Source organism: Amia ocellicauda, chromosome 9, assembly GCF_036373705.1.
Source record: "Amia ocellicauda isolate fAmiCal2 chromosome 9, fAmiCal2.hap1, whole genome shotgun sequence".
In the NCBI taxonomy this organism is placed as follows: domain Eukaryota; kingdom Metazoa; phylum Chordata; class Actinopteri; order Amiiformes; family Amiidae; genus Amia; species Amia ocellicauda.
The window spans coordinates 10059232-10081526 of record NC_089858.1 but is presented as its reverse complement, the minus strand read 5'-3'; the positions used below and the strand labels follow the sequence as shown (position 1 = coordinate 10081526).

Genomic DNA, 22295 nt, shown 5'->3' with positions numbered 1-22295 from the left:
CCTCCACATGGTAAGGCAGAAGCAGACATCAACACCAAGTTACACAATGTTTCTTAAAAATTGGTTATTTAAAAAACAAATGCAGCTAATATTCCCATATGACCTTCCTGACATTGTGTCAGTGTTCCCACAGAGCCCATGAATAAGCAAAGTACTTTACAGGAACTATCATTTTCAGCAGATCAACACCCACTCCATCCATCCATCCATCTTTGAAACCGCTTATCCTGGTGAGGGTCGCGGGGAAGCCGGAGCCGATCCCAGCAGGCATAGGGCACAAGGCAGGAATACACCCAGGATGGAATGCCAGTCCATCACTGCACCACACAGGGCAATTTAGAGAGACCAATCAGCCTAACCCGGATGTCTTTGGACAGTGGGAGGAAACCGGAGTGCCCGGAGAAAACCCACGCGGACATGGGAAGAACATGCAAACTCCACACAGACAGGCCCCCCGAGCTGGGAACCGAACCCGAACTTGAGAGGCAGCAGCGCTAACCACCGCGCCACCCATCAGCACCCACTCTTACTGAATAAATAAGTTTGAAAAGAATGTTACTGTTTCCAATCTGTTTTTGCTAGAGAATGTCTATAGTTGAATGCATGAGCCTTTAATTAAATGAATTGAGTTCTCTGTGTGACACTGAACATTTGACAGGGGACTTGTTCTTTTCAAATTGTTAAGTTTCTCACTGTTTAGAGTCCATACAGTTGATGTGTCATTATTGTTTCACTTCTCTGGAATTTCAACTAAAACCAGAGCTGGCAATATTTTTTTAAATTTGTCTATAAACAAGCACGAAAGGCAGTTGATTGTCTTTTTATAGGCACAGTGCAGTAATGTTTTCCAGAAATTGTAAATAAAACATGGAGCTTCACTGGCAATTTATTAAGAAAAAAAAAAAAGAAAAAAAAAATCTGTGAAAGATGGCCATAATAATCAAATTTTCTTAAAAGCAAATTTCAGCCCTTTGTATGTGTGTACAACAATCAAACGCAATAAAAAAAGAAAAGAAAGATGTACTACCAATTTCCTCTGGAAGCTATAATGTGTAAACTGAAATTGATAGAAATATTCCCCTTTGCATACTGTGCCAAAACATAAAATTGGTAATGTAATTGTAACTGAGCAATGCAGAGAAAAACAGAAAACAGCTGAATTAATTTTGCACCAATGACTAATATATTCATGCTGGTACAGGCATCACAGAACAGTATTAGAAGATTGTTCAGCTATGCCTAAATAACATACACCTGAAAAACACAGTCTGCTTTCCCATGAGTCATAGCCTTTGTTGTCTGGGTAAAATTGGTAAACTGCTTCCTAGACTTTAAGACGGAGTGCTAGACGTTATGGCGGATGAAAGAGCTGAACGGCAAGTGAACCATTCCTTGTCTTCCCACATGCTGCTGCTGCACAGTAACAGTGCTTCTTACGATGGGTATCATCTGGAGGCTTCTTGTGATGAGGAGGCCATTGTTTGTCAGGGATGCATTGGTTCGACCAGATTGCTTTCAGTTCCCACACTGAGGGCTTTTCTTAGGCCACTCGGACTGGCACAATGTTAGCTCTCACTCTCTCTCTCTCTCTCTCTGTCTCCCTCTCCCTATAAATCTCCTGAGCAGTACTGAATGACTCTTCTACAGACATTATGGTCTCCAGCAGGTATGGCCACTATGACTACAGATGAGGGGCCTGCTGGCACCCTACTGCATCCATCCAGTGTATAAGACATTACATTTCCTGTCACCAGACTATCTTATCACTCATCTGTACCTGACACACCTAGCTCTATAATGAAGGGACTACTGAATCTCATTACAAGGTAAACTGATCCTCCTCTTCAATCTCCTGTGACACAATTGCACCCTTTAACATGGACACGATAGCCTCACCTGCAACAGGTACATAGCACCAATACCGCACACAAAAGTGCAGAAGCAATGTAGGCTTATTCTTAGAATTCAGCACTATTACAGAGAAATGCATAAATGTATAGTTCCAAATAAAGGATTTTTCACACTATTTCAAAATAAAGAAGTGCATTTAAATTTTTGTTTTAAAATTCTACCGTAATATTAAGTCTGGGTTATAATACAGAGGATAGAAACCACTGAACTATAATTCACAATAATTTGGTTCTGTTTCTTGCACAGAACCTATGCTTGGTTAAATTTTGTTAAACAACCACAGTTTTGTTTCTTGTTTGGATGATGATTTCTAAGCAAAGCTCTAATTATGTGTGGCCCAGCTCTTCATCACATCTTCCTTTCAAGAGTAGGAGTCGAACTGAAGCAAAATGAAATCCTCTCTAAAGTGTCACCAGCAGACCCCTCCCCCAAAACCCCTTCTTCTTAACACCAGAATGACATATGTCATTATTTTGGAGTGGAAAATATTTTCCATTGATGTGGACTACTTTGAATTCCCAAGCTGACAGAAATCTTACAATACGTCTTCATGTTCCACTGCCCTCTTAATATTATCAAATTAAAAAGCATTTCTCCAACCGCTAGACTATATTTCTCTGGTTTGCACTTGAGTTTAAATGCAATCCCATTTTAATCTGCACACATGTCAAACGTATTCAGTTTCATATAAAATATGAAAACAATGCATTTAATTGAATTTTAAATGTCATTTAATTCACATTTACGTGGTCTCTTGTCATCATCCAATGTCAGGGTTTAAGTCACATCAATATTATCACAGTTTCCATCCACTTTGGTGCAAAACAATTGTATTTTTGTGGTGATTGACATTTTCTAGTACATTACTGAGAAATGCAAGACTATTCTTGTTTACTCAGCATGCTGATAGAGTTTAAATTCATTGACAATGATATCACTGATGAAAAAGATCACTTATCTTACCCGTCTGCCTTTAGGCCCCCTCGTACCGATGGGCCCACGAGATCCAGGAGATCCCTAAAAAACACAGGGCAGAGGACAGAAACACACTGCATTAAGAAGGGTAGTGAATGTTGTCATACCCTGCATAACCTCATGTAAGAATTCTCTGTAATACTTGAATGAATGATACACTCATTTTTCATTGTAAACTCCAGAAACTTTAACTTGAGGTTTAAGATCAGCTATGTCCTAAATAAAAAACTTCCCTAAAACATGATGCTTTTGACAGAAGCTGACCAGTTTCTGAATGGTGAATGTTGAATGTTTCTAGATATGTCAGTATAGTGAGAAATAACACAATTGTTTAATTAAACTTTTAGAAATGTAGAAGACAAGGATGACTGTAACAAGTTACAGAGGCAAAACTGAAAATGTTTAATCTTTTTATAGCAACTCGTAAACAAAACCTGGAACAATGAACACCTGGCACAGCAGACATGAGCAAAACATCCAAATGCCTTAAAAACTAGAAATTAATTTAATGTAACTGGCAGCAGCCCTGAATACTCACATCTGCAATGTTTGAAAAGCCATAAACAAGTTTCCTCATGCTTACACATTTCTCAGCTGAAGCAAATTCAAATAAATTGTTTGTTTGTTTGTTTGTGACAAAGTTTTCTTCATAGAGGATTACCATTCCCTGTGTACATTCTCAGTAGTCCATATTTGCAAATAAATTAGCAATTTATCTGGATTATGAGTCGTATCTTTGTTTACTCTCTGTTCATGAGCAAATACAGAATAGAAGCAAGACAACAAAAACGACTTTTGTGAAGTTTCTAATTTCAAAGGTTTTGCCTTACTCGGATGCCCCAACATATCAAGCTAGGGCCTGACACGTGACTGCAGCACAACGGGGAAATGAGCTGGCCTGAACGGGAATGCACACAGCGGTGTTCAGCAGCTCCTTCACCTCAACACCATGTCTAATTCTCATTGACAGCATATTAAAATAGAACTGCCGGATGGTGCAGACGGGGTTGAGGACAGTACACAATGGCCAGATGCTTTTGTTAGATTTACTTGACTGTGCTATAAAATACAGCTTTCAGCATAATAGTGCATAACTGCAAAAAGCACAAATATTTACACTCTCCCTCGCAGTTTCACAGAGCGCTCCTCCAGTGTGTATGTTACCATTTTATTTATTAATCTCAGTCAGGACCTTTAAAGATTAAAAAGCTTTTAGCATAGATTCTCACAGGATGGCAGGTATAGCCTCAGGTATATGTTCATGTACTGTCAGTCTCTGGACAGATGGTGCACTTTTCAAAGGTTTTAAACTCACAGGTCGTCCAGGAGGTCCAGTAGGTCCACTTTCACCTGGTGTACCTGGATGTCCCTGAGAAAAAACAAAGAAACATCAAGCTTATGAAGAAAAATAGCAAACACTTGATTTCAACATGCCTACCATTACAGTTTAATGAAAAGAGGTCATGTTAAAGTAGTTTTTTTCTTGATACTTTGCATTACACTCCCTTTATTTTAGTGTCAACAATATAACATGAAACAGCCCTCAATCAGTACCAGCCCTGTGCTGTGGCACTAGGATATAAATGGGTTTGTTTTAAAATTGCCAAATGAGGCTGTTAAAGTTATAGGAAGGAAATATTAATCTTATAATAATAATAATAAATAGAATTGTGGTAGTAAACATAATGAGGAATAGTCAACTCTGGTAAACAATAACAGGAGTACATATTTTGGTGTGTGGTTTAAACATCTGTTATATTATTTTGTGCTCTGGGAGTTCTTGACTCGCCCAGATTTTTTCGTTCACATATTTCTTTCCCCTTAAAATTGGTCTTATCCTAAGTGTTGTGTTTTAAACAAGATACCCTGACACACTGCAGTTCTCAAACTTAGTCCTGTAGACACAGATTAAACAGCGTAATCTCACAAAACAAGTGCATGAAGTATGATATCGAATCACATAGAAAAAATAATACTACTTTATAGCCATGCATTTTCAGTAGGGGCACTAACTGGTTTTATTAAAAACTATTTAATAAGTATTTTAATAAAGCATATGATCGATACATTGAAGAAAACAAACAATCTTGAGGAGCTAATTAGGATAAAAGATTTAAACCAACCAAAGAAAAAACATAAAACATGTTCACTTTAGCACCCTCTAGTGACAATGGTACTTTAATGTTCTTAGTTAAAAGGCAAAAAAAATAAAAAATCCAAATGGACCACAGCCAACTGGCAATACCATGAGTGCGGAAAGTATGTTTAGCTATAAATACTACTTGAATATTTATTATGTGCAAGTATTTTTGCAAGGTTTGTATATAAGATATGACATTTAATTTTAACGTTTTATACACATGCTGTCTTATCCTGATATATTGAAGAAGCAATTGGGACTTCACCTTCAGACACAGACTTCATTAGTTCACAAATTAAAATGTAGTCATGCAAGTAATTTAACAGATGCTAAACCCCGAAGCAAATTATAGAGGGTAGGGTTCAAAATATGCATCAACCACTGATGCTACTGAATCACTGAGCTACTTAGAACAGGCCTTCAGTCTCACCCAAAAGGTAATGGGGGTCACCATCTAGAGAAGGTAAAACACTGCGGCAGGACAGTGGGCCTTGAACCAGGAAGTACCATAACCACTGGCCCACCCACATCTGTTATTTTAATAGTGGAAAAAGCCAACCTCAAGATTGTTAAAACTGTTACGCAAGAAAATGGCTGAATATGACTTCAGTGAGACGCCGACCAGAAGGACAGACATTAAAGTAATGTTCTGGAAACACAAAACGACCCGTTGTTTTAATTCTAAATTTACGTCATTGTCTTTCATTTTCTGGCTTTCTTAGGAAGCTGACTCTGCAGATTATTCAAATCACTGATGAAGGCCTGCATTTTGTTACCAATTTTAATAGCTTTCAGATTGTAAAATTCACAACAGCGTATCTTTTTACAAAATTGTCATTCTATTTGCGGGTAATAGCTCATTGCTCCGGTTTCTGCACTGTGTTCTGGAAAATTTACATTACCCTTGAAGGAGAAGTGTAAACTCAACATTTTATAAATGTGCAGCTGTCTTCAGGAGGCATGTGCAATTATTCCTGTATTTGTCATATCATATAACAAGGTGAGTGGCATATTTAAAACGGGAGATCTTGGCGTGGAGCTCCAGACCTGTCAGCAAGGGATTAGATAATTTGATCTTGAAACAATTCGTTATAATTAGCCCCATACTGTCTCGGCCAGGAGGGATTCACAGGCAGAGCACACTCTTTCACCGGGAAAGTCTTGAATGGAGGTCAAAAATAGAAATGACAAAGTGCTGTCTGTCTGACTTCCCCTCGCAATGTTTGTGAACGCTGTCCGCAAACTTCCCTGAGCGCTCTATGTTCTGCAGGCTCTGAAATGAGTTTATATCCTGTGCTTTAATGAATGAAACAGGAAAAAATAAAATAAGAGTACACCAAGGGGGAATAAAAACCCAGCAAAAAGATCATGTAAAGTAACAATCTGACACCATATGTACTGAGCTGTACAAAAAAGAAAAAAGAAATCCTAACAGGCCTGTGCTTCCAGTGTTGTACAGCGAGGACAATGGAAGATTTTCCACGAGAATACGGCTTGTGTAATTGGACTGTATATATTGACTTGTCACATCTGTGTTTCCAGTTCTCTGCTGGGACAGTTACTTCATATCTTACACTGTGGGTTTTTGTTCCCATTGGTCGGCTGACCTACTGTCCCGCCCCTCCCCCCACTTTCCCAATGTTATATGTCTGAATCTTACAGCAGCAGGAACAGAGAGAGGGTCCAGACTTACTCCTTACCATCGCTCCCTTATCTCCCGGAGGCCCCGGCAGGCCCACCTCCCCTCGATCGCCCTGGGAACAGAAGCATGGCGTTAAACGACTGCGGGACAAACAATCAGGCCCATGAGAATAAGAGAGTGAGTACAAAGAAGGACAGGTTTGTGTGTCCTGTTGAGATAGGATATAGGAGCGCAGGAAGAAGAAAACCACCAAACCACAGATGAAAAAGAGACTGACTCTATCCTAGTCTGGGGATGACAGAGCAGAAGTACATTTGACAAAAACCAAAAAGCAACCAGTTGTCTTTTGATCAAATAAGTCCACAGTAATATCATGAAATAACAGAATCTATGGAATATTTGATTATTCTTCCAGCCATAACCTGACACAGCCTGGTTGGGTGTTGAACGTTTAAAAATATTTTCCTAGGGCTGATCACACATGACACTCACCTTCTCTCCCGCGATCCCCATCTCACCCACCGGTCCGATGAAACCAACCAACCCCTGTGAACAGAAGATAGAATTTACAGAAATAGCTCCGCTGCCTTCGTCTGCAGTGTTAATGGGACAGAAGAAAAAGTTAAATTAGAATAATTACCCTTTCGCCAAGCTTTCCGACCAGTCCAGTTATGCCAGGCTCCCCCTGTATCAGAAAACACATTTAGTGATATATTGAAATACATCTGAAATACATCTGAATAATTAGAATATGTTCATAAATAAGAAGAATATGGTGTGTTACGTCTCCAAGACTAAATCGACCAGCTCTCAAACTGCACGGCTGATTTTCTACCAGAGGTAAATATCACAGTTTGAAGCCACAGCTGAGAGATTAGTGTCAGGCATGGCTTTAGTGTCGAAATATCATGAATAATAATGAAGACAATCCAGCAAAAGAAAAAACAAACATCAATCAAACATCAAGAGGAAAACAGAAAAACTATTTATGGGGTGAGAAATACTTTGCCTTACTGATCAATAAAGAGACAAATTGGAATAAGCAAAGATGGAACTTATTTCCCCCTCATTTACACACACTACTGATATATAGAAGACACAATGAAGTATATTGTATCTTATATTATTCCTCTCTCCACACACACACACACAAACAAATAGCCCTTGTTAAGCTGATCTTTATCTTGACGGTCACTTACCTTCAGACCATCAGGGCCTGGTTTACCAGGGAAACCTTTCCTCCCAGGTCTGCCCTGAACAAAAACAGAGAGATACATTAACACATTTATTCCAGCCCTGTTCTTGCTGAGGATGAAGTATGAAAACCCGACTGCCCCCTTAGAATGCCCATTATACCTGGAGCATAAAAAAATATTTGTGTGTTACCAAAGGAACATTGCCACTAGAATAGAAAAAAGTTGCACAAAATACCAACCATTTATGCCAATATTGCTGTATATTACTGATTGTCCTGGCATTTGCAGTGACAGTTCTCATTCACTAAAGTTTCTCTGTAGCCTCTTCTGTCATTCCCTCTCTGTGCATTGATTACATACATATTTAATCAGTTTTTACTATATCAGCTCTCAGCTGAGTGTGTGAGTCATGAACAGCAGCACGATATTCTCAGAACAGATGAATTCAGTCATTCGGTTATAAAATGCCATTGGACGTAAATATTTTGCTTTGGAAAGACTGTTTTTAATGCCTTACTGCTCATCTTCCAGAGCAATGGGGAATGAGGTCATGTGAATGATGCTACACATAAATAAACAGGTTCCACTACCAATAAAAGAAAGCACAGCAAATCACACTAAAGTGCTGCATGTGTTAAGAAGAGAATAACTGGGGAGTGAATTGTGGGTGACCTGTATAATGCTGCACTCTTTCAAAGTCATGAATACTTTCATTGGCCCATTCCAAAATGAGAATGTGATTGTCTTTTTCCTGGCAACCAAGGCATGTTTTAAATACATCAATATTCCACTAAAATATGTAATGATATAATATTTGTCTGCATGTTTTATAATATGCTAATTGCATTTCTAAGACATTTCAGACATAATCTGTTGCTAGTATAATAAATCATACTGGCTTTACAGGTGCCCTATTTGACTAGTTTCAAACTTTCTACATTTGGAAACAAGTTTGAAACTGAGAGTGCAGATTAGATATCATTTTTCCTGTATGGAAATGGGTGGCACAAAACCCCAGGCTACTGAAAAATCAGCAAGCATTTTGCCTAGTGTGTAATTGATCTCCAAGCAAAATAGTTTTTCACAGTCCAGATGTTATTGGTTAAGGATTAAAATTTTCAGAAAAATGATCCACAAACACTATCAGTCTTCAAAACAATATAATGGCAAAATAAATTGGTTGAATCCATACTATTTTACAAAAGTTTTTGTTTCGATTTCATCATAATGGGCATGTCATCATTTTGGACACCAGCCATTTAACCGATTTTTTTCATTGATTTTATTTAGGTCTTTGTCTACTTTGATAAGATACCGAATACCTTAAAAAGTGTGGCTTTGACCTTTCAATAAGAACAATTAAACTAGAATAAAATCAAATAAAAGCTTTCATTATGGTCTATTATCACAAACATTCATGAACTTGTAAAAAATAAGGTTGTTTAAACATTCCGATTAATTTAATTAAAAAACATGAAAGTAGCAATCTATATCGTACAGAAGTTTCTACTTAAAATACCTAAACTGTATGGTACTGTTATTGTGGAATAGTCTGTATTTTAATTATTTTAATTATTGCAAAACACAACTATCAGGAAAAATAAGAAAAAATAAAAACACATTTTAGATAACAGCAAAATGTAGATATAAACTATTCCTTGACATGGAGGGGAGAAACAGTTTTCATGAGACATGGAACAGACTGACTCATGAGGATAAACACACAGAGATGAAACAGAAGTGACGGCCTTTGGGAACTAGCTCTGAAAATTCATGAATAGCTAATTTTAACACACTGCACTTTGGCAGTGGAATAAATGGTCACTGACAATCATGTTCTGCATACATGTTTTCTTTTGGAATGAACCCAAAGCAGGTATCTTTGCAATGAGGAAAAAGACAGCCAGCAGCAGCTTTCTATTTTGTAATCTATCTGGGTGTTTTCATAAGGGCTGTTTCATGCTGATGCATAATTTACAGTCCAGAAATTGCAGCTGGCATCTGTAATAAACATAGTTTCCTCTTGGCTTAGCTGACAGTAACGGCACACACAAGCACAGAACACAAAACTCAGTTGACTGCTGCACAGCGAATATATAACCTCAATTCTAAGGAAAACTCAGAAATTTGGAGAGGTTTAGTTTTAAACTACTCGTAATTACATTTCTTGTAAATGTATCAATATAATATATCTCGGATATCATGGGTTCGAACAGGATATTAAACTGGGACTGTTCCATTATTTCTTCGATGCATGGTGCTGCTGTTGCGTGTTACCCCACCTGGTGGTTGTGTGCTGATACTGCACACTTGGTGTTGATTCCAAAAAATGGGGAAAGTTTTGTTAACCTGTACTGGGATTTAAAACTACACACTTTTGTTTCTGCCAGACCCATAATGGAAATTACTGTAACAGCCACAGTGCTGCCATTAGACCCCGTTCTCCCAGTAGCGTACTCTGTGGGGACTGCACAATATTCAATGAAGGGTACAACGGTATTGAGAAACCGCTCTCAGTGACTAAAAAATAAAATCCAAATGAGAAAATCAAAGCAAGAGTTCTGGTGTTAACAACTCATGTCTTATTTCTAAACAAGCGCACATACTTCCAGCCCAAGCCCGTTTAGCTTTCTCAAGCCTCAAATCAGGCAGGCTGGTTTCCGTCCTGTAATTATTCCTGCACTTACACTATGATTTTGTCTTACAGCATAAAACAACAGAATATTTAATATGGCAATGAAATGGCTGGACAACGTCAAAGCATGAAAAAAACCTGGCAGAGTCAGTAGCGGCGCCTGAATATAGCACTAATCCCCTGGCATGTCGACTTGCACTCGACCACCGGCCACAGGCTTTACTCTCTGCCCAGCGCCCACAAACTTTTAGGGAGATTGCTTTGCATTTTGCTGGTTCTTTTTAAGTTACACAAGTAAACCAAATGGTTATAAACGCCAGTGGCTGAGACAGGAAAAAAAATATTGTATTGAAAACAGAAACAAGGCACAGAGGAGCTGGAATTTTTAACCAACCCATGAACACACTGCAAATCAGACGATATTCCTAAACAGCCCCTGAACAATCATAAACACTCACCTCTAGTCCTGGCGCTCCAGGTGGTCCCAATGGTCCTTCGTCACCCTGCAGACAAAGAGAGGACTGAACTGTCAACTTCACCCCTTTCAACAAGAGGGCATATTTTGTTTTTGGAGCCCAAATGAAAGCATTTCATTAATCAAATTTGCAAAGCATTGTTGGTCTTTCTTTGCTTCACACTTTACGATTGTGTTTCTTTTTTGCACGCAGTTCATACAAACAGCATAAAATAAGACAAGCAACACCTAATTTAAATCTAAAATAATGAAAAGTAAGCATATTGCATGTGCTCAAAAGGATTTATCTGTTTTATAAGTTTCTGTTAATTTATTAGCTAGATCACTGTGACTTTAGGGCACAATGCATCTTATGTAAAAAATGAAATAGTGTTAAGGCCCCTAAGTAGTGGAACGACCTCCCCACTGAGGTCAGGACCACACAGTCCCTGACCCCCTTCCGGCGATTCCTCAAAACACATCTGTTCAGACTTTACCTGTAACCCAGAAACTTATTCTCCTGAGCCATTCAGCACTCTTGCTATTATACACTTTATTAACTATGCTTCCTTATGCTGTTGTGCACCAATGTATTGTTAGTAATTACAATTTGTTACTGCAACACCCTCCCTTTAGCACATAGCTAGGACTCAACTGTATTATAACTGCATGTATTACCTCATTGAACTAGGCATGCTTATTTTATTTTGTATTGATTGAATTACTGCACTTTTGTAATGCTTTAAATAGTATTTTGTATCAATTGAATTACTGCACTTTTGTTAGGCTTTAAAAACCTTAATGTGTGTACTGTAAGTCACCCTGGTTACGGGTGTCTGCGAATGAATAAATAAATAAATCCCCCATGAGCTGTTGGCGTTCAGCACTGCGGCAATTACATTATTTTAATGTCGAGCATTATGTGATTTTGATGGCATCACAAAACATGCATGTATGTCTAAAATATGATTAAAATGACTTTATTCCATCTGTCGGAATGCATACATTGTTTAAAATAGAAATTACCTTCACATCACAATGTACTGCATCTCTCCATTCAATGAGACTGAGCAGCGAAACGGCGGTTAGCTGTGATGTCAAACTTCTTACCTCCTGTCCTGGCATTCCTCTGGGGCCTGGTAAACCTCTTGCTCCTGCTAGTCCCTGTGAGGCACAAGAATACATATGAAAAATTCCCCCAAAAGCAAAAAGCTTTACGTTTTCAAAACCAGTATGCTCATTTCACAAATTCCAGTATGTGGAATTTGACTTTTGTTGAAGTGAGAAATAATAATTCTATTTTGAGTTTACTTCAAGTATCATTACAAAACATAACAGATTCCTGCTTTGCATTCAGTATACTCAGCTTTGAAGTAAGCATTCACATGAAAGTGTCCCTATAGCCCACACAGGAGGACTGAGAACCAACTGAGGTTCTTTAGAAATGATCTGCATCTGAAGAGGATGATACATTTTGCTGCCATGTGCTGTAACCACAAGATGTAGGCCTTGTTCTAGAATTTGTCAGCTTTCACAGGCCATATCATTAAAACCGGAGTTGTAAGCCACAGGAATCTCACCAAACCAAACCTAAGTCTAGTTGGTGCTGGATGGCATTTGCTTTGGGAAGTGAGGCTATATATTTTATTCTTTACTGACCTTTGGGCCTTCGGGGCCATTTTGTCCTGGTGGTCCAATGTCTCCTGGAAACCCCTGAACACAACAGCAATGGAAATGGAAGACGGTTATTTCTCCGGTACATCTGATCCTTTTCAAGTCCCTTTAAATAACTTTGACAGATTGATTGTTTGAAGCGGGATCTATCCCATTTGGAGTGTAAGCAAAAAAAGAAAAGTTCAAGTTGAAAGAACAGGCAATATATCAATAGGCCCACTTAAGAGTGTTCAGAAAATATTTTTGAAATACCCAACCAGGTTGTTTGAAAGAAGCAAGAGGTCAACCTGAGATCAAAGTTCAGACCTAGTATTGTTTTGAATTCTTTGGTTTTCTGTTGTTTATAGTAGTAGGTGAACAGCTAAAATAGAGTATTACTTCATTCAAGTATAGTCTACTAGATTACAACCCTCAAACGAGCAATTTATGCTTTACAAAGGCCTGAACTGAAAGCATTTGCTTAATTTAAAGTTAAAACAGTACACACAAGTTCTGTAATAAAAATATAAAAAAAACTTGTCAAAAGCGATCATTAATCAAAAATAAAAACAAGGCCTAAAGAAACCCCACCAAAGAAACCCACCCAATAAAGTGCGTCTCATGACAAATCTCTTTTGCAAATAAAATCTCAAATCAAGTGCTCTTTCACGTTGAGACAGATGTGCCTTAGAATATTTAAACATTGGGAGCTGTTTAAAAATGGAACAAATAATAAAAATACCTCCCCAAAATAAATAAGGGGCTACACCAGGGGTGACTGAGGTGTAATATTTTCCTTGAACAGCCCTTGGCTTATGAGATCAGCAGTACCAAAGGTGAAAAAGACAACACCAGTCTGTCTAGTGCCAGTAGGGGGAGCGATCAGCAAAAGCTGTGGTCAAAAAACAGAATGAAAAATGACTTTTTGCCTGAACATTGCCAAAATAAATTTCTCATGCCTAGTTGATATTTAGCGTTTTTTAATAGTCTGGAAGCATGATCATTCTGATTGAATTACTGGGGTGGCCAAAATATTGAGTGTTTCCCCACTGAGGAACACCCCCACACACTTTTAACATATAGATGAGCCTTTTTGAATGGGGAATGTTTTCTTAATGTTAAAATCTTTAACTTATGTTTACTTGTACATTTGTCTATCTCTAGTTTACGCATGTCATCTTCTGAGCTGGTAGCGGAGAGAAACCTTAGGTTGAGTGGAGATGCTGCCTCATTGACATTTCATTCCACCTCTATATCTAAAGACTGTAAAGGTTAAGTTTAAGATATAATTTTCAATGCAGTTCCCCAGACGAATCTATTGTACAAGGAACAAGGTTCATTCAGGAGTTAACATCCCCCTGTGCCAGCCTAGCAGTATCGCACCACTCCACATTTGAACAGCTTGCAAACATTCATGGAGACCCTGAATTGAATTAGTGTGATGGCAGTTTAAACATGTCACATGTAATTAATAAAGGTTGCGGTTGAGTCCCAAAATGCAGGTTTTGTTTGCTTACCTCTGGGCCAGGTGGGCCTGCTAAACCATCTGGGCCTTTATCACCAGTCTTTCCCTTTGAAAGAAAAACAAAAGCCGAGACATTAATTGCAAAGAGAGGCAGAAATGAGGGAAGGTTAATGAACAGCTCAGCACAGGAACCCCTTTGAAGTGCAACTTTATGTATGACCCCTTCCCATTATCGCCCCAACAGCTTTGTTGCTGCGGTCTCCTTTGACATTTCATAGACTGGTTCTGTTTGCCTGAAGGTCTAAGGAACGGATTGGCATAATGTTCTGCTGTCAAATATTTGAGTAGCCCCTTCAGACCCTTTCCAAAAATAGAGCAGTCCAGTGTTCATACAATCTAACAGGAATGAATACGTGCGTGTATGTATGTGTAAGGTCTGGGCATGATCCCCTGGGAATTTGTATTCTTTTTAAAAGTGGATACTTCTTAAGCTCTTCTTTGGTACTTTGAAAGAACAATGTATTAAATTGGCAATGATAAGAACATGTGATTGAAATGGTTAATTATCCCAGATTCTCTGACATCTTTCCAATATTAATATTTTAACTACACTGTAACTCTTATTTCATTAATAAGGTCTCCATTCATGTGGCAATCATGATTATAGGTGGAAGAGTTTATAGGAATCAATGATTAGTAATATATACAAAGGAAATAAGCTAAAGTGCTTGTTTGTACAGTTTTTGTGACAGATCTTGTGAGCGCTGCCATAACATTATTTTGGTGACCAGTATTGAATCCAGCTGTGGTTTTTGAAGTGAGATGTCCAATACTACAAAGATCACTCACCTGTGGCCCAGCTTTCCCCCGAACTCCTGGCATTCCTGGCAAGCCTTGATTACCCTAAAATAGCAGGGAGCGCAGATCAATGTAGAGAAATTAGAGAAATGCCATTTTCCAGAAAGGAGACATTCATAATAATCATAATTCATTTGATCTGAACAAACATATTTGAACTAAGACCCTGGCTGCATTTAATATGAACTCAGAAATCCCCAAAAATAATGAATCAATCTTATTAAAAATATAAAGAATTCCACTGGAAAGTCTACTGTTACATGAAAGTGTAATATGATACTGTGCGTGCTATGCTGTATAATTCAGTATTAAAGACTCACACTACATAACATGGGATGAAAAATGCAAAGTAAGGATGGAAACTAATCTCTAATGGAACATTTAGTCTAGATGACCTAGTAAGAACATTCTCGATGACTAATGCAAAACACGTCTGTTAGTTGAAAGGCGTAAGTACCTTGTCACCTGCAAATCCAATCTCTCCTGGAATGCCGGGAAGTCCCACTTCACCCTGAAGGGTAGAAGGACAGTAAGGACAGGGTTAGGGGCTTCAGATCAAACTCAGGTCACACACCCATAAATGTAACACCCCCATGAACAAACTTGGAATAATCCAACTTGAGTTTTTTTTCACAGAACCATCATAATTTACATTTTCTAGTCTAGGACGGCTCCACTACATTTTTGTTTTCCAAACTGTGTATTTAATCCGACAAAAGATTACTTGGAGATCCAATCGTGGAGTTCTTCATTTCTTAATGTTCCCGGTGACTGAGGATTTTGAAAGTGTTGAATAAAGACTTTAAAAGGGCAGTCTACGATGTTTAAGGAAGGTGGAATCTTTTCTAACTCTGAACTGTGGCCACCAAAGTACCAATTAATTTAAAGGGCCTCATATCAGTACAGTTCAAATTACTCAATGAGAGGACTTGACTACTTCCTCTGTCAAGTCATCTACATACAGCATACTGTTTTCAATCTGCATTCCCACAATTATGCACATTACTCATTGAACTTTTCATACACTTAGATGAGCAGTAATCCCAAACAATACAATTGCATCTTCCTCCACATAAAAGGTACATTCCAGTCTGGGGCTTCCTTCATTCACAACCTCCTATTCCTCTTCCCCTTCACATAACCATCATGCTGGTCTAGGCCGAAATGTTTATGCATTATTATATATGTAGGAAGAGCATTATCTCACTGGCAAACAATAGGAAGCATCTAGTGAAGCCTACTGTGGTCAGATCACATGCTTTACAAAACACAGGGCAATAAGGGAGTATTCAGATCAGATCACCTTATCACCTTTCAGTCCTGGTTCTCCTGGATTCCCGAGCACCCCCTGAAAAATACCCAAGCACAGATTAACACTGACTCCTCTATAGATTGTACCTCTTCCAACAAACATGGAAGAATGAAAAATCGCTATTCAGTTTACATACTTGCAAAATAAAAGTATCAAAGGGTAAATAGAACAGGTGTTCTACACATTTACATGATTGGTTTTTGGTTACATATTTTTATTGAAAATACTATGTTTCAGTAAATACAAAAAGTACCACGTTCGCTGGGGACACTTTTGAAAGGCTTCCAAAAAGACTTTGAAAGACTTCACATAGAAACCATTATTAGTGTTAGAAGTGCCAAGAGACATAAGAATAAAATAAAAATCGCCAAGAGTTTTCCCTAAAGTACATATGAGTAATACTTGTACAATAGTTTAACCATTCATATCAGCAAAAAACAACTATTAAACAGGTTATGAAACAATGTTTCTGGGCAAACAATGACTTATTCAGAAACAAACTAACAAAAAAAAAAACCACAGCAAGAGTGAGTACAACGGGTAACAGGATGTGTGCACCGCATTTTGAGGACTAATCATATTACCACGGAACTTTATCCCATTTGTCAGACTGAGCTTTTATTGAACTGTCTCGGTAACACAAGCAAATATGTTGAGGTAATTACCTTGAGTCCATGTGGTCCTGGCATACCCATATTCCCAGCAGGCCCCATATCACCCTGGCACCAAGAGAAAAGAAAAAAAGAAGCCAGCATTAAAGAGAGACTCAGAGTAATAACAGTAGGAACATAGCTTGACCTTCAATGCACCCTTTTGTATGCAATACGGAAAGTCTTAATTAGCAAGGGCTGGAAGAGAAAACAGTGTCAAGTTCAAATCTGAGGAAGAGTTGAGTACTATGATCCACAGGGCAAGGAACTCTGGGACACCAGCCAATGAGGCACAAATATAGAAGGATTTAAACTAATACAGCTAACAATCTGGCACTGAGAAGATTACATACTTATGGTTTCACCAATTTCTAACGGCTGATTAGAAATTATTTCCAAAACTTTAGTTATCTCTCTTAAGAGAAATGATTTTGGGAAGTAAATGATAACATTCATGAGCTGCCAATGTTCATGAAAGCCCATCAGGGTGATAATGATCCAGAGCTAATCTAATTCTAATTACAATTGCTGAGATTAAGTCAAAGAAGAAACGGATGTGCCATCTGATTTACTTTTTCACACCGGACAACGTTTTGATAAGAATTCTCTACTTGCTCAACGGAAAAAGACTGTAGTTGTTTTGGCCCGATTATTATGTTTGCAAATTTAAATCAACGGAGTGGCAAGTGTTTACACACAGCTTGATGTTATTAATATTATAATTGTTGATATAACTAGTAGGAGCTTCTGTCGAAATAGAGGCAGTACCTGTGCTATAATAATTACGAATACACTCGCCCATGAAATTAACTTTAGGCATTAAAAGGTCTCACCTGACCAGAGAAAATGGGGAATTGCATTCTGATTCAGGTCATACAATTCAAATTTAATGATAAAAGTTAACTGCTCAACACACCACAATGTGCTGATGTTCTCTCTCTAAATTACTGCTATAGGATAGAGAAGGGGATGCTCTCTGCCGCACACAAAACTCTCTCTCAGGAGGGGGCCGTCTTGTCTGAGCACAGACCTCAGCTGGCTTCAATCTGCAAGCAAGCACACTCATCCTATGGAATGTTTACATTGCAATTGTGTCATTAGTGTGCAGAGAACAGACACACTTTCCTCCTTTCCTTTTCTTCTTCTTCCTTTCTCTCACTCCCTCTTCAAACCTCACATTTTCACTGAAAAAGTGGGACGTTTCCCCTGTCGTTGGGCTTCTAGTTTACAATCATACTTGAAAAGGGATGTGGCATAATAGCAGACCTATATAAATGTAAGAGACATTATTTTAGCCACTTCTGTGTCCTGCCCATTTCTGCAGAAAAAGGATGAATTCCAGTCCATAAATTGAACAGATGTTTCATAGGTCAAATAAATGCCCACCCTATAATGCATCCTAGCCTGCTTAATGCATTGTATGTGGCAAGCTTGTAAGGTACATCAGCTTTGCTCCCCTCTACAAGTGATTAAATTACAATTACATTATATTCTCAACGGAATGTAGTCAAAGTCTTAGAATCTTGTAGTAAGTAATCACAAATACATCATCCATTACTCTAGCAAATTAATCCCTATCTTTTCTAAATGTTTTGGTCTCCTGGATGCCTGTTTGCAATTGTTTGGCTGTGTAGCCTCACAAGGAGGGGGATATGTAAGCTGTCAAACATTACTTATAATAGTTTCTCAAATGGTTGTGCAGAATGTCAGTTTTATGCAGAATCACAGATTTCATATCCTGAACTCTATTCACATGCTTATACACTAGTATTTTGTAGTAGTGCACATGTCCCAGTGAAAGTTCAGATACTGCTGCAGCACTGGCTTGTCAGTTTAACAGCAATTCTGTATTTGTAGTATTCCACACAATAAAATACCTTTCAAATCTCAGGAGAAAAACTGACAGTTTTTTCTTTGTTGAACTATATCCCTTCCTGGTGTTTACCTGAGGAAGACGCTAGTTGTGACCTTAATGGCCATTGTCAATAATCACAACATAAAGCCCATCAGGGCAGTAATAATGGGGTGATATACAATAGACATTGTACACCAGTAGCTCCTTAAGCAGAAAAATATGAAGAACTGACAAAGAACTTGGTCTAAACTAAAGCGGGAAAATGTATGAAGGCCACATTGTGAAAGAAATTACATCGAATAGCAAACTTGGCTCTTCAATGGATGCAAGAAGCAAACTTCTTCCCAAAAATAACTTTATTAATATGCACCAGATCTGATGATATCTTAACTGCATTGTTTACATTTTGTTTTCTGCAAACACAATATCAATGACTACCATGCAACTGATTGGAACCTACATTCAAAGAAACAGCTGCTGCACTGAAGACTCTTTTAAAAAGACACTAGTTTGGAAATAAAAGCTCAAAACATTCATCTAATTTATTCATCTGCTCTTCAAGTGCTGTAGATGAAGAATAGGAGAAGAGCATTCGGGAGCTTCTGATGGCTTCCAGATGTCTTAATTTGACTTTTATAACTGTAAGCATGTAATTTCAACGCACGGAGCACAGGAGATAAGTGGTGCTAAAGGAAGGGAAGGAAGAGAATGGGTCTGATTAAAACCTATCACCACACGTGATAAGACAAAGATAATGGCTTAATCCCGATGAGTAAATGTTTCCACACCAATGTCTAATGAATTCTTATCCATCTGGGGTGTTGGAGGAAGCCGAATGGAGATAATAGAGATTTTAAAACTCGTTATTGCTCAGTGCAGTTACTCTCATCTCGCTGTTCCATTCCTGTCAGTATTTGGCTGAGGTAACCGTTTTCTGCTTACATCCTACTCAAGCCTCTCCAATTGTGTAACGAAGGAAATGTCGTCGTATTTTTTTTTATTTTTTATCCTGAGGCGACTTCAAGTTGAAAGAATTTCAGGAATCTGTGCTTATTGGCTTGTTAGGCTGTTTTGATTTATGGTTTATTTGTCTGCTGGATTTCCTTTGCTTTCTTTCTATTCTTTTCTCTCCACAAACAGTATCCTCCCATTGGCTGGCTGTTTATTTCCGAGTTCTGACTTTCATCAAAGATACGTTTTTTTTTTAATTGTTTTTATTTTTTTTATTTGCTTACATTTCTGCTTACAACTTACAACTGACCTTGTAATTCATAATATTTTAAATTTAAAATATATTAATTTTGAAAATATCATACTGAGAATTACAGCACAGGTTAATTGAGTGCATTTTGTAAGCCAATTCACACAGACAAAAAAAATAAACACATCTAACTATTTCCCTCCCTGATGCATAACAAAAACATTTTTCTTACCATTAATTACATTTTAATATTACTTCTTACAAACTGGCTAAACTTGCTTTGTGAAACCTATATCTGGTGTGTCAATTGGGCAAAAAAGGACGGTCCGCGTAATCCATGCAGATTCTCCCGGATCAATATGGATAATACACATTTCTAGAGTCTGCTTCATGATATTCTGGTAGCTTCCTTAGACTGTTATTTCCTTTTAGTAAAAGCTTGAATAAAATAGAAACGAGAAAAACTCTTTGAAAAAATTACAGAGATTTATTAAAGACTTTGAAACAATAATAATATATGCAACTGAGTAAAACGTTGGGTTACATTTGGAAATGAACGGCCGAATACTAAAATATGCAAAAGAAAAGGTCTCTAATTTACAGAATATTCATAAGCACAACAATGTATCCATCCCGAGGATATTTATAAACAGTAAACAGCCTCTTCCAGTGCAAAATACTGTTTACCAACCCGTCCTCAGATTAGATGCAGATTTTGTAATAAACACAGTGGCATTTTTAACAGCAGCAATCTGCTGGTATCCAAGGTAATAATTACTGGTATTATGGTGTCTTAGAATAGTGTACAAGGAAAGAGGAACTTGAGCAGGGTATAATCTCAAGCTATTATGTGGTTCTGAACTAGTGTTTAAAGGTTTGCAGCTCTTAGGAAGCTTTTTTAAGTATTTGTAATGCATCAGTTCCTGCACTTGCACCCACTGACTGACAACTTTAGGGTTTGGGATTTAATTTCTTCCTCCCCTTACATAACAGTTACGGTCAGCAGTTGACCAGAGAACATTTCTTGTTTGGAGCCCATGCAGGGCCAACATTATTTATTTGACTTTTTCGTGGACATGAGGGGACGTTTAGAACAGTTACGGCTCAATGTCTCGCTTCTTAAAAAGTGGGTTGGTTTCCAGCAGTGTCTTTCAACGACGAATGAACTAGTGACATTTTAAAGTTTTCCATGGTACAGTTCATTGTAATTGTGCAACACAAAGATGCTCTAACAGACGCCTGCTGATGAAGAAGAAAATCGACAGAAGACACCACATGGAGAAACTGAAACATTTGTCACAACCCAATTCACACAACAGGCAATGCATTCAGCTATAAAAATCAAAATTTAATGAAAACTATTCCAATTTTTGACTGGCATGCACACAACAATTTTCAGTTTAAAATGATGGAAAAGTTGATTATTCCACTTCAATATAAATATGTAAAGGAAAAAGAAACAAAGAACACTTCATTCTTTCTTAACAAACTGCCATGAAATTGGTCCTTCAGGATCCAATGAGAAATATTTATAATTTTGTCATTAAAAATATACTTGTGCAATTGTGAGATAGACATACCACAACATTTTACCCAGAAATCGGATGAAATAGTGCAGTACAGTGACAGCATCGTGGCCTGAATAAACCTTACCAGAGCAGCTAGAGTAGCATTTTATGGGCTTTCTGTAAATACTAGAGAAACCATTGAGCCTGAAATCCATTATATAGCACAGAAACAACCCCCTGTTAGTTGAAGTAAAGAATGCAGGGAATTGTAAGACAGAACGGTTTCATAGGATGAAGAAACAAACAAACAAACCTACAGCCTGTGTTTAATGGTGCCCTTGTGTTACTAGGCAAAGCGTAACTTTCAGTAAAGGGAAAAAATGCCAGGTTTATAAGTGTTAATGGATATTTATATACTTACAATGAGCCCAGGAACTCCATTAGGACCAGGGGCACCCAAATCTCCCTAAAAGGAAAGAAAGTTTCTAAGGTTATTGGCTCTATTCTAAACAAATATAGCCTGAAAAAGTGGCTCAGTGTTCAGCTGAGCTGACAGGGGGGAAGACCTCTCCGCCTGTCCCTTGGTAGCTTGTGTAATCTGCAGATCCCATCTCCAGAAAGCATGCTAATGAAAGGAGGCCTGCTTTTTTACACAGAGAGTCACTTGTTGTCCTGCTCCACTAACCCACAGTTATGTGTGATGCTGACGTCCTCCCATACCAGCGGCCTGGATGAAAGGAAACTCTTTTCAACAGGAGAGATAGCGGTTACAGGCCCTACTACCACCGCCAACCTCAAAGGGAGAAATACAGGGAATCCTACACTTTTATTTAATAACTG

At 38.1% G+C, this 22295-nt stretch overlaps 1 protein-coding gene across 4 annotated transcripts in view; it reads right to left on the bottom strand.

Moving 5' to 3' along the window:
* The window catches only part of LOC136758560 (collagen alpha-1(XXVII) chain B), a 126656-nt gene that overhangs the window by 29498 nt on the left and 74863 nt on the right, over positions 1 to 22295 (bottom strand). For all 4 annotated transcript variants that reach the window (XM_066713053.1, XM_066713051.1, XM_066713052.1 and 1 more), the window contains exons 14-28: positions 21877 to 21921; positions 16907 to 16960; positions 16233 to 16277; positions 15387 to 15440; positions 14921 to 14974; positions 14124 to 14177; positions 12613 to 12666; positions 12064 to 12117; positions 10958 to 11002; positions 7868 to 7921; positions 7309 to 7353; positions 7161 to 7214; positions 6727 to 6780; positions 4202 to 4255; positions 2875 to 2928 (exon numbers count right to left, since the gene is read on the bottom strand). In XM_066713053.1, the coding sequence (XP_066569150.1) occupies positions 2875 to 2928; positions 4202 to 4255; positions 6727 to 6780; positions 7161 to 7214; positions 7309 to 7353; positions 7868 to 7921; positions 10958 to 11002; positions 12064 to 12117; positions 12613 to 12666; positions 14124 to 14177; positions 14921 to 14974; positions 15387 to 15440; positions 16233 to 16277; positions 16907 to 16960; positions 21877 to 21921 (774 nt within the window). The remainder of the gene's footprint in view (positions 1 to 2874; positions 2929 to 4201; positions 4256 to 6726; positions 6781 to 7160; positions 7215 to 7308; positions 7354 to 7867; positions 7922 to 10957; positions 11003 to 12063; positions 12118 to 12612; positions 12667 to 14123; positions 14178 to 14920; positions 14975 to 15386; positions 15441 to 16232; positions 16278 to 16906; positions 16961 to 21876; positions 21922 to 22295) is intronic.